We start from the raw sequence: 16392 nt of genomic DNA, 5'->3' as shown, positions 1-16392 counted from the left end.
ACCATTTTTCATTTAGTTTATAGCAACATTACCTTCGCTGTCTGTACCTCTGTGTGTATATTGTGTAGTCTCTCTCTCTCTCTCTCTCTCTCTCTCTCTCTCTCTCTGGTCGAGGCAGATGGCCGCCCACCCTGAGCCATGGTTCTGCTCGAGGTTTCTGCCTCTTAAAAGGAAGTTTTTCCTTGCCTCTGTCGCCTAGTGCTTGCTCTTGGTGGGAACTGTTGGGCTTCTGTAAATATCATCACAGAGTACTGTCTAGACCTGCTCTTTTATGAAAAGCGCTGTGAGATAACTGTTGTTGTGATTTGGCGCTATATAAATAAAATTGAATTGAATTGAGAAAAAACAAATGCAGATGCTTCCATACAGGAAGAAGGCCTCGCTGAATGGTTTAATGAGAAGGAAAGTGATATGAATCATGTGCTATGACCTTCATACTCACTAGGGGCCTCATGTATAAAAGACTGCACAGCTTTCATACTGAAAGATGGCGTACTCACTGAATTTGAAAAGTATGTATGCAGAGAAATATCCACATGTATAAAATCAGGTGTACGGCAGGTCCTGCTCACCTTTCCTTTATACATCCCAGTCAACGTGAAATTGAGCGCAAATGCACGAGCCACATACCCCGCCTTGGCCCCTCCCATAAATTATTATGCAAAAGACCATAAATACCCCAGCGTCACATTCTAAAGGTCCAAATAACAACGGCCAGTCCTGCTGCAAAACACGTGAAAAAGTGCAAGATCTAGGTGCTGAAGCCTGAAGTAGAGGCGACAATAAATATTTTATTAGAGGATATGAACTCTTGGATCAGCAGCAAACGCAGAAGACAGAGGGCACAGTGCAGAGATGTTTTATACATCCTCAACACAACTCTATGGGGAAAGCACGTAATTTTATTTTGACCGTAAACATCAACATATGATCACACTTTTATTGTGTATCAACAGACATTGTAAGGTTTTTCACTGACAATTGCACAGAAATTGAAGTAGAAACGGTATTTTAAAACATTTGGTGAGTTTTGGCCTACTTTGGAGTTTACTGACAGCGCCAGAGAAAAGTCTGTGGATGGTCTGCACATTCTGTCGGCAGCTCAAGAGTTTGCGCCACGGCCTGGACATTCTCACGTCACGTTCGTTTTTATACCCAGATCTCAACCCAACTAAAACACTTTGGGAGACTGTTTTACTGTTACACTTACTGGCCTTCACCGATCCTTGTTATTTTTTTACATTCACAGACTGGACTCACCCACAATCAGGCCAATTTCACAGTGATGATCATCGTAGCCACAGGTCATCATGGTTCCCACTGTGTCATTGACTACAGCCACAATGTCAAGGTCAAAGTCCTGCAAAGAGATTTAATTTAACAGTATATATTAAAACCAGTCCAAGTTTTGGAAGTTTGGTAATAAACATAGAACTGGTGATTTACAGATACAATTTGTTGGACTGTGGCAAAATATTAAGTTGCAAAAAATGGATCTAAATGATCTGAATGTCACTTCTCCCCTGAAGTGGATGTGACAACCAAGCTGCTTTCCACCCCCCTTTACATCGACAAAAGCTGTTGGTGACTATCAAGGTATGTTCAGACAGGCAATGAAGCAAATTTGCATCTAATAACATCTTTAAATTGACTTTGCATTCAATTGTACCACCTCTAAAATTCATTTTGCTTTTTGTCTGAACACACAGTCAGACAGGTCCAGCCGACACTCATAACGGTAGCCCGAGCGCACAACAGAGCTGTCAAATGCAGACCTGACCAAGCTGCTGACAGCAAAGTCCCACAGCAGTCCTGAGTGCGTTCACAACTGCAGCTGGACTTTCAGAGGTGGTGAGAAGTGTATTTTTCTTCTTGACATGTGGGATTTGAAAAGACGACTGATTTCAGTTGCTCCCCAATGAAATGCTTACGACAAGAAGTGAGTCAGTAGGGCCTGTGGTATGCCCTGCTGCTTGTCAGTGAGAGCTGCCAGAGCTGTTTTGACATAATTTTGCCAATTTCCCTTTAAGGTTCCATGTTATGCTTATTTCATACTTTTATTTTAGGTTTTTACTAGAACTTTCTTTCTTCTGATTGGCCGGAACTATTGGTCGGCAGGAACTATCTGGCACAATGCTAAACATTATTTGCGGAGATAGGTCTGGCTATGCAAAATTAGGCCTCACTGATTACTGTTCAACAATACAACTTTCTAACTTTATTCAGTGAATTTGGTGGATTTCTGGATCAGATTTTATGGAGAAAATATTTTCAGGTTTTCCCGCTGATATCGCCCAGCTGCTCTCTCAATTTACTGAGTTTCCTGATGGATTATGTGTCATTAGCAGCTAGCGGTAACTGCAGTGTTAGCAACAAGTAAAGCTATTTGTCAATCAGGAGGATCCTTAAATCACAGAGTGTTGAGGCAGCGCAGCCGGAGGACATCTCAGAGATTTTTAGGTCTTAAGTTTGCAAACATGTTCAAAAATCTTTTGTCCACTAACCCCTCTTTTTTTGATGGCTTTCCTCAGGAGGCTGACCACTTCCTTTCCCTCTACTCCGCTTGCCTTGAAACCTTTCGTCCAAGACAACAAAACACTCTGCAAAAAGGAAAATTAAGACAGAGAACAGAATACATTATCTACTGTTCATTTCAACCTTGTCATAATAATCACTTCAGTTCAATTCAAATCAGTTCAGAGTAATAACGCAGACCTCGCCATTTAACAATCTGATTGAGTGACTCCACTATTTTAGAGAAAATAAATACATCTTTTAGTGTCCAAATTTAGACACTATTTCCATATTGGATAACTCAAAAGCAGCACCTCAACCTTAACAAGCATTAAGCTTCTTTTGCTGCATGTCATTTAGTTTCCTTTTGTGTTCCTTTTTCCATCAGTTTGTGGAGGAAAGTTTATTGTGTTATGTTTTTTCTACATAGTGCTGAACAACTTCGGCCAGTTAGGTTACTTACTGCCCCCGCAAACAAGAGACAGACAAGACATCTCATACTGTAAGGCAGGGGTTGGCAACCTGTGACACAAGTGTGAGTGTGGGTATACAAAGCCATTTTCAGTGGCACATGATAGAGAACATACTATACTACGATATCGGTATGTGTCGTTACTTTGTTAAATTCTAAGTGTTTCCCACAAGTAGACTTTACTTGGGAGGCAACTCCTGGCTTTTCAGTTCTTGAAAGCAATTCTGCAAGATTAAGTCCCGAGGTCTTAATGAGAAACTTATCTTACACTTCTTACTGCCAGAAATCAGGGGCACGCCTCTAGAGCTGGGATGGAACAAACAGAGGGATGCAGTGTTTACCGGATGTCACTATTAATCGCGCTTTAAAACGTTAATTAATCGTAAAGGCTCCGCTCCACTGAGTGTTTCTGTTGCAACTTGCACAAAACGAAAACAAAGTTACACGAGTGGTGCACCAGCTTAAAGTGCCGTGCTTATCAGAGATATGGAGGCTACTACTGTACACTGCCTAAGCTATGGCAGAGGGACCAAACTGTGAAGCTTTATTTCCACCAAAGAAACTTCTGAAGTCGGCAGTGTGGGAGCATTTCAGGTACACCAAGGCCAGGGCGTTACTGAAGATAATGGATCCTGCCCAGGGTGCGAACTACGGGGGAGTCAGGGGGAGCTTAGCACTCGGTCGCTCCTCGATCTCCACCGTCCCTCTCCAGTACGGGTTGTGTTGCTAAGAGCGATGAACGGTTTGTTCTCTCTGGCTGGATGAATATTAAGCATAATCCGTGCACTACTGTAGCTGAGGGGTCTCTGCAGCGCCATGCAACTTTCTAAATTCTTCCCGCTCACGGAGAAAAGAAAGGTCAGGTCGCAAACACAGCCGCAGCTATGGTGTGAAGCATAATTGTAGCAAAATGGCTGAATATGATAATAATAATAGCCTAATTATAATTATTATAATAAGACATAAATGCCCGATTCTTTCACTGTCAGCCCCAGGCCTACATGCTTGCAGCTATTAATGATTCATCAGTAAGAATCACAGTCTGTAGTACTGTACTCTAGCCTTGTTCTTCTCTTGACAAATGTTGGGCTGATGTTCACAACTCTGTTGTCACTTTTTAGTATTAAAGGGCATAAAAGAGAGATCCTGTGTATGTCCTCATTGAAATAAGGATTTGTGCTGATCTGAGCATATATGAGGTGTAACTATATATTGTTATTGTGCATCACAGGTGATGTTACGCAGTAATCCAAAACTAATGTAACTAGTTACTTTCAGCAGTGGGTAATCTAGTAAAGTAAAGCATTACTTTAAAAAAAAGTAACTAGTAATGTGTAATCCATTACACTTTTTGAGTAACTATCCCAACACCGGTGAGTTGTGATGTAAGAGTTGATGGGACTTATAGGAGAGCATATTACCCAGTTAAGCCCCTTTTCCACTGCACGGTACCAGCTCGACTCAACTCAAAGGTACTCAACTGTACCTGTACCTGCTAACAGGTCCATTTTTCATGTTGAAACATTTTAACTTAAATGAAGAGACTGTGTTTGTTGGTTACTGGTGTGTGTGTCGCATTGAATATTACGTTCCAGCAGTTGTGTGTCGCATTGCTATGATGACCAGTTACATTGAGGGGTACAATCTGCAATGGAAAACGGCTTAAAGGTCCCCCCAAATAAAACACTAACTGAGGTAAAGGCTCAAAAATCTTGGGATCAAATCCACCTCTACCTTTATGAAACTTCTTCTCCAAGCTCACCCCTTCAGTCATAATGTAAGTGACATACTGTTATGTAGCTACAGGTGTACTCCCATTACTGGCGAATTGATAATCACGTCACCATTTTGTTTTATACCTTTATAAAAACACAAGTAAGGAGGATTATTTATAGGATCTTACGTTCTATACCTGATTTCCGTTAACTCGCATGTGTAATGCTTAACAACACAACCAATGAGTCTCTAGGTCAGGGGTCAGCAATAAGTCTGGCATCGGGCCAAATTTTTTTAAGATGTTACATGGCGGGCCAGAACATAGTCAAATTTTTTCCGACCCTAAGATACTCGTGTCCCTGTTTAGTTTGGTCGGTGGTGTGCGAGACCCCCGTTGGGCGGGTTGGATGATTGATCCCAACATAAGGCAAATTGTTTTTTTCTCCCAAATTGATTATAAGGACACTTTCGGACATGCTCATGATAAAGCATGTGCTGCAGTGTGTGTGCGTCCCGGCATTTGATCCGCATTGAACCTATGGACGCTTATTTTCTTTTCCATGAGGATACTCATATCATCATCATATGTTTACTGCCGGCTTTTTCAGAGGTGTGTCAAGCAGACCAGAGTCTTTTCTGAATGTCCTTCAGAACTTTTCAAAGTAAAAGCTCTCAATAAACTCGACATAAAGCATTACTGCAAAAAAACGTTTACGTGCTTCATTTTGGAGGCACAATCACTTAAGAGGAAATGATTATGTGAGTAACTGTTGCTGTCATGACTGAGATCTCTTTCAGCACCAGCCGCTGTCAGTTTATAAAATTTTTTATTATTCTGCTATCAAAGCAACCTGGTCGCGGGCCAGATATTATTCCTGGCGGGCCACTTCTGGAGAAAGCTGATAAAATAACATCTAAATCACTCACCTCATCCAACTTGGTCTGCTGACAGGGAAAGGAGAAGGTGAAGCCCAGAGGAAGCTTTTTATCCTTTATCCCCAACTTCTCCAGGAAATTAGCCAGACAATCAGCTATGTGTTCAAATAACTGCAGGCGAGAGAAAAGGTCAGTTTCTTATTAATCAAGGTTTAATTTTCAGGACTGACTGACTGACTGTGTGTACGTGTGTGTGTGTGTGTGTGTGTGTGTGTGTGTGTGTGTGTGTGTGTGTGTGGGCGCGCGCGCGACTGTCTGTATGCAGAGATGCTGCAGTTATCATTAATGCTACTATTATGATTATTATTAGTAGCAGTAGCATTTGTAGTAGAACTATGGTTCTTTTCTTTGCCACAAATAAAACAAGTCAATGACAACTTCCTCAATTACCTGTGCATGAATCCTGCAGTTAGAAAAGGATGGTTCATACAATAAATGTTACAAAACAAGAGTTTGATGGATGTTTCTTGCAGTAACTAAAACATAATCTCTTAATTTACTGCTGTTTAGGATATAATATTACCCCAAGCCTGCAAAACAAAACCTGATTTTAAAACGGGAGTTTGTTGCCTGTTTGTACAATAACTATATATCATAGCTTATACAGGTGTTATTATTTACTACAATATCAACAAAACCTCCCAACCAATCCCTGTTTGTTTTCTTTCATGAATTTAGTTCAGTTCAGCAGCTTTACAGGAAATAAAAAAGAAATTAACTTGATATTAAAAAGACATTCAACTGGTTAATTATGGTGGCATTCTAATTTTCAATGCTGTCTATGGTTTGCGTGGGGAGTTGGAGTTCTGAAATGAATTACAGAAATGTTAATGTTGATCCATACTGCTCTCTCCATTTCTCTCACACGACTTGGCACAAGCTCAGCCTACCGCTGTGTGTGTGCTTTTCTACAGAAGCAGATTTTTTTCACTATTTGGTGAGCCTGTGGAAATGCATTTGGTTAGGGGTGATAATCAAGAGGAACACACTTTAGATTTTGTCAGTGTGAAGCTGCAGGTAGACTCAGGGTTGCTGTTGCTGTGGGCATTCTAGCACCTTTCACATTTGTCTGTTAAAAGTTTATAGTTGTATTGCCTTGAGAGGAGTGTGTGTGTGTGTGTGTGCCACTCAGCTCTGTCTGCTATCTACTCTTACGTACTGCTGGGAAGTGACATTTCAGGTCGTCGATGGCTAACTTGGCTGAAAAATTGATTAATGTATTGTTAATCAACACTGCTTCTTGATTAAGTTAATTAGTCAATGCAGTCTGACATAAACACAAGGCATTCTTCCTCCTGACAGTGCACTGCGAAGGGAGTAACGTTATGCATAGGGTTGGGTTCTGGTAGCCGGATCCATTTTTCCATCCGACCCTCTTATTGAACCTTTGATCTGTCCTTTATTTTTTACGAGCAGAGACCAATGTTGAAAACATGCAGGTAGCGTTACCAGGCTTCTCATTTATAGTCCACCAACGTCACCTGTGGTAGCTAATTAATGTTAATTTCATAACAGCTACACTGAAAATTCTGACTATTGATTAATGTGTTTTCTCCAAATGATTTACGGTAACTTTATTAATGTCATCCAACAGCAGGTGATCACAGATCTAAACTGAACATCTGAGGTGTTGTTATTTATAACTTTAGTTTCATGCAGTAAATGATGAAAATTGAGACTTGATAATGGATTTGATAAGTGGACATGACTCACACATATGTATAATGATACTAATACAGACTGTGCAGAACTTTAACCAGAACCAAGAGGTATGATCACATCATACCTGTTTTAGCCTCTTTACATTTGTTCCCTGTTTGTTTTAGGATTGATTTGAAGATTATATTGATTACTTTTAAGGATCTGTAACCTGCCTCCAGATTATATTTTTGATCCTTTAATTCCTTATGAACCATCTTTGGTCTCTTCCTGAATCCAGTTTGAAAACTAAAGGGGACAGAGCTTTTGCCATCAGGGCCACAAGGCTTTGGAACGACCTGCCTGAGGAAATTAGGCTGTCAGAGTCATTGTCTTCTTTTAAGTCTCTTCTAAAAACACATTTTTTTGTAAAGCATCACGTTTTTATGCGAGCTGCAAGTGTTGTTTTGTTTTGTCTTTTCTTTCTATCCTGGGTAATTTAATGTTATCTTTTATTGTTTTTTCTTAATTTATTCTGCCATTCATGCATTTTATCATTCAATGTGATTTTCATGTCACCTCTCTTTCTGTGTGAAGCACTTCGTACTTTGTTTTGATAAGTGCTCTAAAAAACTTTTTTTAATTACTATTATATTAAGCTGGTGCGGATGATAGTACAGCACAAGATACAAACAAGAAGGGGACTTCAAATCCATTAGCAGTCAAAACCCCCCACAGGGTACCTTAGAATCAAAACAATCGAAACACTTATTTATTCACCATTCTCTACTTCAGTGCTGTTCATGTACCTGTATATCACATCCATCTCCGACATGTACAATCTCCTGCATCCTTTGCACTCTGCTCACTGCACTATTTGTCAATATGTCTATATTGTTTGTGTTCATAGTGTGTATTTGTGTTGTCTACACTGAAGTCTGTGTCTGATTTTATCTTATTTTTATTATCATGATTTTGTATGAGTAAGCACATCGTGAGCATTGTACAAACCAGAGTCAAATTCCTCGTATGTGTACCTGGCAATAAAGCTGATTCTGATATAATACACTCACAGCAGAAACACATTACTACCATGTGAAACTGAGAGACTTTTAATGTTGAAAAAAAATGAAATAAATGTGAACCCACAAACAGCACTATAGTTCCACAGACATGGCAAGGAGCAATGAAGCTGTTCTGGAGGCTCGTGGATACTGAGACACTTCGTGTTGCTTTTTCCTTTCATCTGTCACCCATCTGTGTGAGCTATAGATAATGCTTAGCTAATAATCATTTTGCATTGATACTCAGTATCACTCGATGTTCAGATACTCATACATCAGACTGAGGGCATATGTGGTCTCAACATTTGGTTTTGTAGTTCATCTACATTGCTCTTGTGAATTTGTCTGCTTGTATATTCATACATGCACAGCCCAACTAAGCTTTGACTCTCTGACAAGAAAGCGCCCACAATGCTGTGTGTAATGCTTCTTACCTCAGAGCCGCTGCCTCTCATGAGGTGATCAGGAATGGAATAAATCTGATCTTCCATCTCCACCTCTTGCTTGCCATTAGCCATGACTCTGACCAGGAGAACTCGGAAGTTGGATCCACCAAGGTCGAGGGCCAGGAATTCACCTTGCTCTTTGGACAAACAAATAAATAAATAAATAGATTTGTTTTGGGTTTTTTTTTTTGTTTTCCCCCCCCCCAACACCATTTCCAAGAGCCCATGGTATAGTCTTCAAAATTCTCCTTTTTTTTCTGGCCAACACTGCAAAACCTAAACATATTCAATTTCTAATGATATAAAACAAAGGACAGCATAAAAGTATTTGGCATTTTCGCTGGAAAAACGGACTCAAATGATGAATTAATTATCAAAAGAGTTGACAATACAAAAACAAATAATTGACTAATTATTCCAGCTTTAATCAGAAGCGTGCTTGTGCTCGTGTGTACTCTTGTGTGTGTGAAAGTAGAGCACAAGAAACAAACAAGAAGAGAACTTCTTTATCAAATCCATTAGTGAAGCCCACAGGATACTTTAGAATCATTAAATAATATACTCACAGCAGGAACACATTATGAGAACGCTATGAGAAACCGAGAGGCTATTAATGGAAATTAATGTGAACCCACAAACAGCACTTTACGGGGTTTTTTTTAGTTGTGAACATGCTAATTAGGCCTGTGTAGAGTACAATTTCTCAATGCATTCATTTCATACATTTTCAAGCCAAGACCTAACATCTGCCTCTAATGGGAATTTCACTGCTCTGTATAAAGCCTTAAACCATATCGCACCTCTGTCCTCACCTCACTCACTGACGTCATGATAAGTTTTTGCCAAAAGCTGGGTGATCAGAAAGTCACAAAAAGAGTGAATCACCAGAAAGAATAATTTTGCAGCACAGAACTGCTGCTGCGCTGCTCTGTATGAGGTTGCATGTTGCACTTGTGGCAAAACCCTAATTGACCTTTTTCTTTGGTACTGTATTTTGACTGGACAGTTCCCAGTTTGACCATCTACATAGCTAGATAACACTGGAGAAAAGATGTTGACCCTTTAACTTTATTTGAAATAATGGGTATCACCTGTTCCATCAGGAGTGGAGCGCACAAATGTGGGCAGCATCCTGACAGCAGCTGTGGGGTTGGTGTCTCTGCACAGGCCTTTGTCCATCTCTCGTCGAAATCTTATTGACACATCCATCAAAGTCACATCTGACAGCTGAAGGTGGTTCAGGTATTTGTCCACCTAAACCATTTTGGAGAGGAGAAATTGTCATATTGGAAATAACAAGTCGTATATGGTAATAATGGTATAAGTACAGCAATGACTAAATAAATAAAATAGTTAATGTATTGTCATTAAAATGAACGGATTAATACATTACATTAAGATTAGACAGCTCTGAATTGACCGAACATAATATTTATATAATTTAGTGTATAGTGTCCTACTAAGTTTCATATACTGTCTGTGAAGAGCAACACAAGCATGTTAAAAAGGCCCGCACCGGCTATTAGGGTCCAAAATTAACAGCCACCAAGCTTCAAATGTGGGTAAAATTTGGATTTGGTGGAAGAATAAATTGGGGTGTAATCACAGCCTAGCGCCAGGTTTAAATTGCTATGTTTTTTCCCGGCTGAGACTCATGTGAATCTCACTTTCCATCAAACCTATTTTGACATCAGCGAATCAAGTCAAAGCAGCCTAATTCTCTAATCGTAACTCCAATTATGTCAGCGGCTAACTGTAGCCTGTAACATGCCAAGAGGCTACGGCTACATAGGGACACTCCCCCACTGAGGCGCGCGCACACGCACACACACACACACACACACACACACACATACACACACGAGCCGCTCTTAGCCGCAAGCTCAGCTACAGCACAGTACATTTTTTGTTTAACTGTCAGTGGCAGACAAGCCAAAAGGTAATTTTGGACCTTACCTGCACTGAACAAAATTTTTGTTTGCTCAAGAGTAGTTCTGCTTAACTTTCTGACGGACCACTGTTTGGCCTCAAGTGTTGACCATAAAGGAGAGTTTAAACCACAATTAATCATCGAGTTTTTTCAACTTTCATTCAGAAGCAAAAATCAGCCTTTAAACTCGAAATAAATAACTATTTGATATTTATTGTGATAATTATCAATATCAAAAGATATGAAACTTTTTATCGTGATTACATTTTTGGCCATATCATCCAGCCGTATTCTTAATATTTATGTCTCTAAAAGATGTAAAAGGAAGAAACCTTTCACAGAAATGTTTTAAGAATTGATTTAAAACAAGATACAAATTCAGCTTTCCTACTGCCTTGGTCTCAAGGTCTTACCATGTATCTATGCAACACATTTAACAAATACCTTGTGTACTAAAGAACAGAAGGATCTGGCTCACAATTATAGTCCGTACACTACAGTCAGAAACCAGAGATAGTAAGGTTAGTTGAGGCAGAAGCAGGCTGACAAAATAGGGTGAGATGGCCTTTTTCTGGATGAAACTACAAAACACGATTTCCCCCATCCGATGTTATGACATTCAAAAAAGTCACTCTACTACTGACTGACACATCAAGTATCTAGGGGTACAGAGCGAGTACAACAAAACAAAATATGGGCCTCTGTGCAAATCAAGGTCAGCATGTTATCTCTCTATATTACCTTATTTCACACTTCACAACACAGGTATACTGTGCACAGCAGCATGACACAGAAGCCATATATGTGTTCTTGACTGACCCTGTACGGTTTCCTTGCATGAAATGTGTACTTTGTTTATTCCTGTGTGTTTACTTACTGAGTAATACTTACATACTGAGTGCAGGTAAGCACCCACACAGGAAGCAGTGGTTCTTAAATGGGACCATTTATGCTCATTTCCAGCAGTTTATTTCCACTGTGCTTCCACTTCAGTCCACAGTTCAAAAATCCTTATTTATCTTCTAAAGGCCCTTTATGCAGCCCCCAGGTTTATCCTCACTCTTAATGCTGCATTCCACTTACCTCGGCAGTCAGAGCTGGGAATGACATCACACCCAAGTTGGCCGCTTTCCAGTACATGATGAATGCCTCTAGCCGCTGTTAGCAAGTGTTTTCAGTCTTGAACGAAGTATGACTAGCAGGACTTTACTCTGGAGCAAGATTATTCAACTCCTTATAGATGAGGAGCATGATCTTGAATTGAATCCTAAATTTAATTGGAGGCCAGTGCAGTGACATCAGAATCGGGGTGATGCGATGTGTGTAATATGAGGTCTTAGTTCATTTTTCTTAAACCTCTTTAGTATAAGGGTCATTATACAAAAACGTGCCATTTTACATTTTTAATGTTTGATTTTCAAAGTATGTTTTCAAAGTATTTAAGTCCCTTTTGGGATGAAGTAGATCCTTAGCTCTAAGAAAAATATGCCGTGCCATCTCAGGCTAACTTGTTTTTTTTATTTTTGTCACATAATCAACTTGCATATATGTGTTTCGTCAACCCTGTTACCAATTGATCAGTTACTGTTTGAAAAGATCTTAAATCCATATTTAGAACAAATATGATAAGTCACCACTTGTTACAATAAGAGTGTTTGTAAAGTGGGGATATTGACTAGTTTACTTATATCTATGGATGAATACATTCATTTACAATTAATACTGTCACAACATATTCTGTTTTAAGAAAAAGTTATGAAAACTAAGTAATAATATCACAGTTTCTTTGAGTGTATTACTGGTCTCTTATACTTAACTTGTACCATTAGTTGAATTCACAATTTTATTTTCATTTTTCAAATTATTATGTATTATCATTTAATTATTATGTATTATTACAATATTATACAAGTAACAGGGCTGACACATCAGTAACAGGGTTGACAGTTATACTGCTTGTTTAAGTTACAGTCATGGGTGTAATGGAGTTATAATGGGACATTCTTAAACTTTTAATTCAAAATAACTAATTAGTATTACTGTAGAGTATTTTGGAGACAGATTTGTTGAGAGGTTTTAGCATAAAAGATGATACAACTTTATGATGATGCTACAGATTTAACTGTATATCAATTGTTTAATTCAAACATATTAAAATTACATTGAAAATAAATGTAAAAAATTAAATAGTTGGGCCTGTGGGTACATAAAGATATACTTTTCTTAGCCGAGAAGGGTTGAATCAAGGGCAACTGGAATTGGTTAAATATTTTTCACCTCTCATCCAAGCGGCGTCTTCGGTTCTAAATGACTGGTGGGGGGTTTCATGTATTTTACCTCTATGGGGTCATGATCAAAGTCATTGATACCAGTTAGTGGTTGGTGATCCTTGCTATTGTAACAACGGTCGTTAGGGTCCGTGTTATCAACAGAGACCAAGTGTAAACAACAGTCTTTGGAATTTCTACAAGAGGCCAAATGTGCCAATTATTCCATCTTCTAGGAACATATAAAAAGACAGCATTATAAATGGTGGATAAGTGGTGTCATATCCTCCTCTGTTGAGAGATGGTTTCCCTAAGCTGGTGTAAATAGCCTCCTTCACTCCTCTTTTAAACCATCTGTCTTCCCCATCCAAATACAGTAATGGAATCACAATGTTGTTGCATTTTCCTCCTTGTCTTTACCTCTCGTGTGAAAGATGAGGATATCAAGAACAACAACATGGCTTTTTTGGAGTGTGGCATACACATTGGAGTATACAGGAAATCCACACACACAGACCAGTACTTACTTAAAACTATCACCACCCACTAGAGTACAAGCAAGGAATTGTCAAAACTCTGCACCACCAAGTTGATAATGTACCAACAAGTGCCCAGGCCCTAAGAGAAGGAGTACAAAAAACTGAAGGATGAACTTAATTGTGGATAATCTAACTGGACCCTTGTGAAAACAACCACAAGATCCAGGAAGAACTCTAATACTGTGTTTGTTGAAGAAACGAGGAAGAAAATGCTTCATCGTCATTCCATACATGTCAGGAGTGTCAGAGAAACTCAAGAGGATTTTCAACAAACACCACATCCCTGTGTTTTTCCAACCCAGCCACACACAAAGATATAAACTGGTCCACCTGAAAAACCCCACCCCCAAACACAAGAACAGCAACATAGTGTATGCTGTCCAATGCAGTGAGGAATGCACAGATTTGTATATCGGGGAAAGCAAACAACCATTAATCAAACGTATGGCTCAGCACAGGAAGGGTAACTCCTCAGTTTAAGCAGTTTACCTAAATCTGGGGAATCAGGGACACTCTTTTGAAGACAACAACATACATATTTTGGATAGAGAGGACTGATAGTTTGAAAGAAGAGTGAAGGAGGCTATCTACTTCAAAGTAGAGAAACCATCTCTCAAGAAAGGAGGATATCTACCAAAGTTATCCCCTACTGTCCTAATGCTGTCCTTCATCTCTTTCCCAGGAGAATGAAAATTCCAAAGACTGATTTTTACAATTGGCCTCAGTTGACCCTAACTACCTTTGTTACAATAGCCAGCAGCGCCAATCACCAATTGGTATTAATGACTTTGATCATGGCCCCACAGAGGTAAAATACCTGGGACTCCCCACCAGTATTAGAAGTGAAGAAGCCACTTGGATTCGAGGTGAAACATCTTCAACCAAGTCCAGTTTCTCTCGATTAATACTTTTTGGGTAAGAAAAGTATATTTACATGTACAGTGTGATGAAAATGATATGTTAGACTCACTGATATTATAAATTCCAGGACACACACAAAAGTATGTACCTTCGTCAACCCTGTTACCACTGAAATGGTAACAGGGTTGACGAAAAGCTTTATTGCCAGTCACTACTAGCCTTGTGGTAAATGTCATGACACGACATGGTGATCATTCATGAGAGGTTTAAATGTTATGTTATATGTACAATTAAAATTTCTAACAAATAACTTTTTAGCATATGTTTATGTGGTAACAGGTTTGACACACTGAGCTCGTCCCCCTCAGTGAGACATTACATAACTCAACAAAAATCCAGTAAAGGAGGTGACAATTACTTGACTTTTACCATTAACTTCATAAAAAAGCAAGTGATGTCACTTTCTGGAAATTATGCAACTTTTGGAACAGTCCATCAGCTTTGAAGGGGTGTTTTGATTAAAAGTAACAGGGTTGACAACAACATGGGGACCTGACTAAATTGTTGTTTTTTGCAATATTTTACACAAGAATAAAACCCCTTCACGAGTAATGAAACAACACTTGAGGCTTTATATAGGTTTAAGTTTTTGTATGACAGTTTGACTTTTTTGGCCTCAATAGCAAGTAGAAGTAAAAATTATACTGAGGGACAGGCCATTTTCAAAATTTCCACAAGATGCTTTGCACAAAAAAGTAATTAAAATCTTGACTAAAAACAAAAGAAACAAAATGTAATTTATTCTTATATTATGGAAACTAAATTATAAAATATTTTATTTGTTTTATGGTTTATTAAGATTTAAAAAGATTTTTTTTTCTGAGGGACTTAAAATGGCACGTTTTCGTATAATGACCCATAAATATCTGACATTGTAACATATATACACACACACATATACGTGTTTGTGTCCCAGTAAGCTGTGCCAGTGAATCAGCATGAGCAATACCAGGACCATAAAATAAAAGCAACTAAATCAGTCACAAAGGCTTATTGTTTTCATAGACATGCAGCTAGAAGAGCATTATACACTGAAATTACGCCTACATTACACATACAACGAACATACTGTATGAAATGAGCCACACAATGTTATATTTTCACACAGTGCTGTTCGATTCCTTGGGGCATTTCTTGTCTGGGCAAAAGAGTGATTGTTGGGGCGGAAATGCAGACATCTAACGTTAGACTGCGCGAGAAGTGACAGTCGACACATCACTGCGTTCATACATGCTAGGAGTAGGGTTACCTTCCTGACCCCTCTTTTCACCTTCTCACAGTAGGGCAACACATTAAAATGTCCCGTCATTGTAGACCAAAACGTCCCCAAAACAAACCCAGTCGAGTGTTTTACAACACCAGTACTCACTTTATGCGCTTGGTCATCATGGAGTTCGGTGCAGTAATTATCCAGCAGACTCGAGGCTAACATCTTCAGTAAGTAACGTGTGGCGACTTTACGTCCGGCTGCTTTAGATTTACAGAAAGTTTGTATATACAAAGACAGATTCTTTAAATAAAAAAAATACAGAAACCAAGAATTATGTCACCCGCTGCTCCAAAACTCCTGTATTAAAACTGCAGTAAAAACGGAGTCATAGTAAGAAACTTCCAGCTTCCTGGAGTTGGTAGTTCGGTGACGTCGTCCCGAATGAATGGCGCTGATTGGCTGCGGAGAAGGCGCGGGGGTGATCCCCGTTTTCCTACTACATTGTAATGTGGATACACAAGGGGTGGACAAATTAATAGCACTACAGCATTGCAGCATTAGCAGTTTCTTGTTCATAATTTGTGTTCAAAAAAGTGTTGATTTAGCTTACAGACATCCAGTACTGTAAAGTGTTCAGGCGCCTTTTACAGCTGTAGTTTGAAGTTATGCACCCCAGTTAACTACAACATACAAACAGTTTATTAATTGTTTAAAATGACCTCCACCTCGACCAGCTCCC

The 16392-nt window shown here is 39.2% G+C and overlaps 1 protein-coding gene across 1 annotated transcript in view; it reads right to left on the bottom strand.

Moving 5' to 3' along the window:
• hk2 (hexokinase 2) overlaps positions 1-16085 on the bottom strand; it is a 43751-nt gene extending 27666 nt beyond the window's left edge. Inside the window, exons 1-6 of the mRNA XM_046034590.1 lie at positions 15813-16085; positions 9878-10040; positions 8775-8923; positions 5630-5749; positions 2505-2600; positions 1261-1360 (exon numbers count right to left, since the gene is read on the bottom strand). Of these exons, the coding sequence (XP_045890546.1) occupies positions 1261-1360; positions 2505-2600; positions 5630-5749; positions 8775-8923; positions 9878-10040; positions 15813-15875 (691 nt within the window). The 5' untranslated portion in view covers positions 15876-16085. The remainder of the gene's footprint in view (positions 1-1260; positions 1361-2504; positions 2601-5629; positions 5750-8774; positions 8924-9877; positions 10041-15812) is intronic.
• Between the last annotated feature and the right edge of the window lie 307 nt (positions 16086-16392).

The sequence above is a fragment of the Micropterus dolomieu genome, linkage group LG21, assembly GCF_021292245.1.
Source record: "Micropterus dolomieu isolate WLL.071019.BEF.003 ecotype Adirondacks linkage group LG21, ASM2129224v1, whole genome shotgun sequence".
Taxonomy (NCBI): Eukaryota; Metazoa; Chordata; class Actinopteri; order Centrarchiformes; family Centrarchidae; genus Micropterus; species Micropterus dolomieu.
The sequence above is the reverse complement of the archived record's forward strand: the minus strand, read 5'-3'. Positions and strand labels throughout refer to the sequence as shown.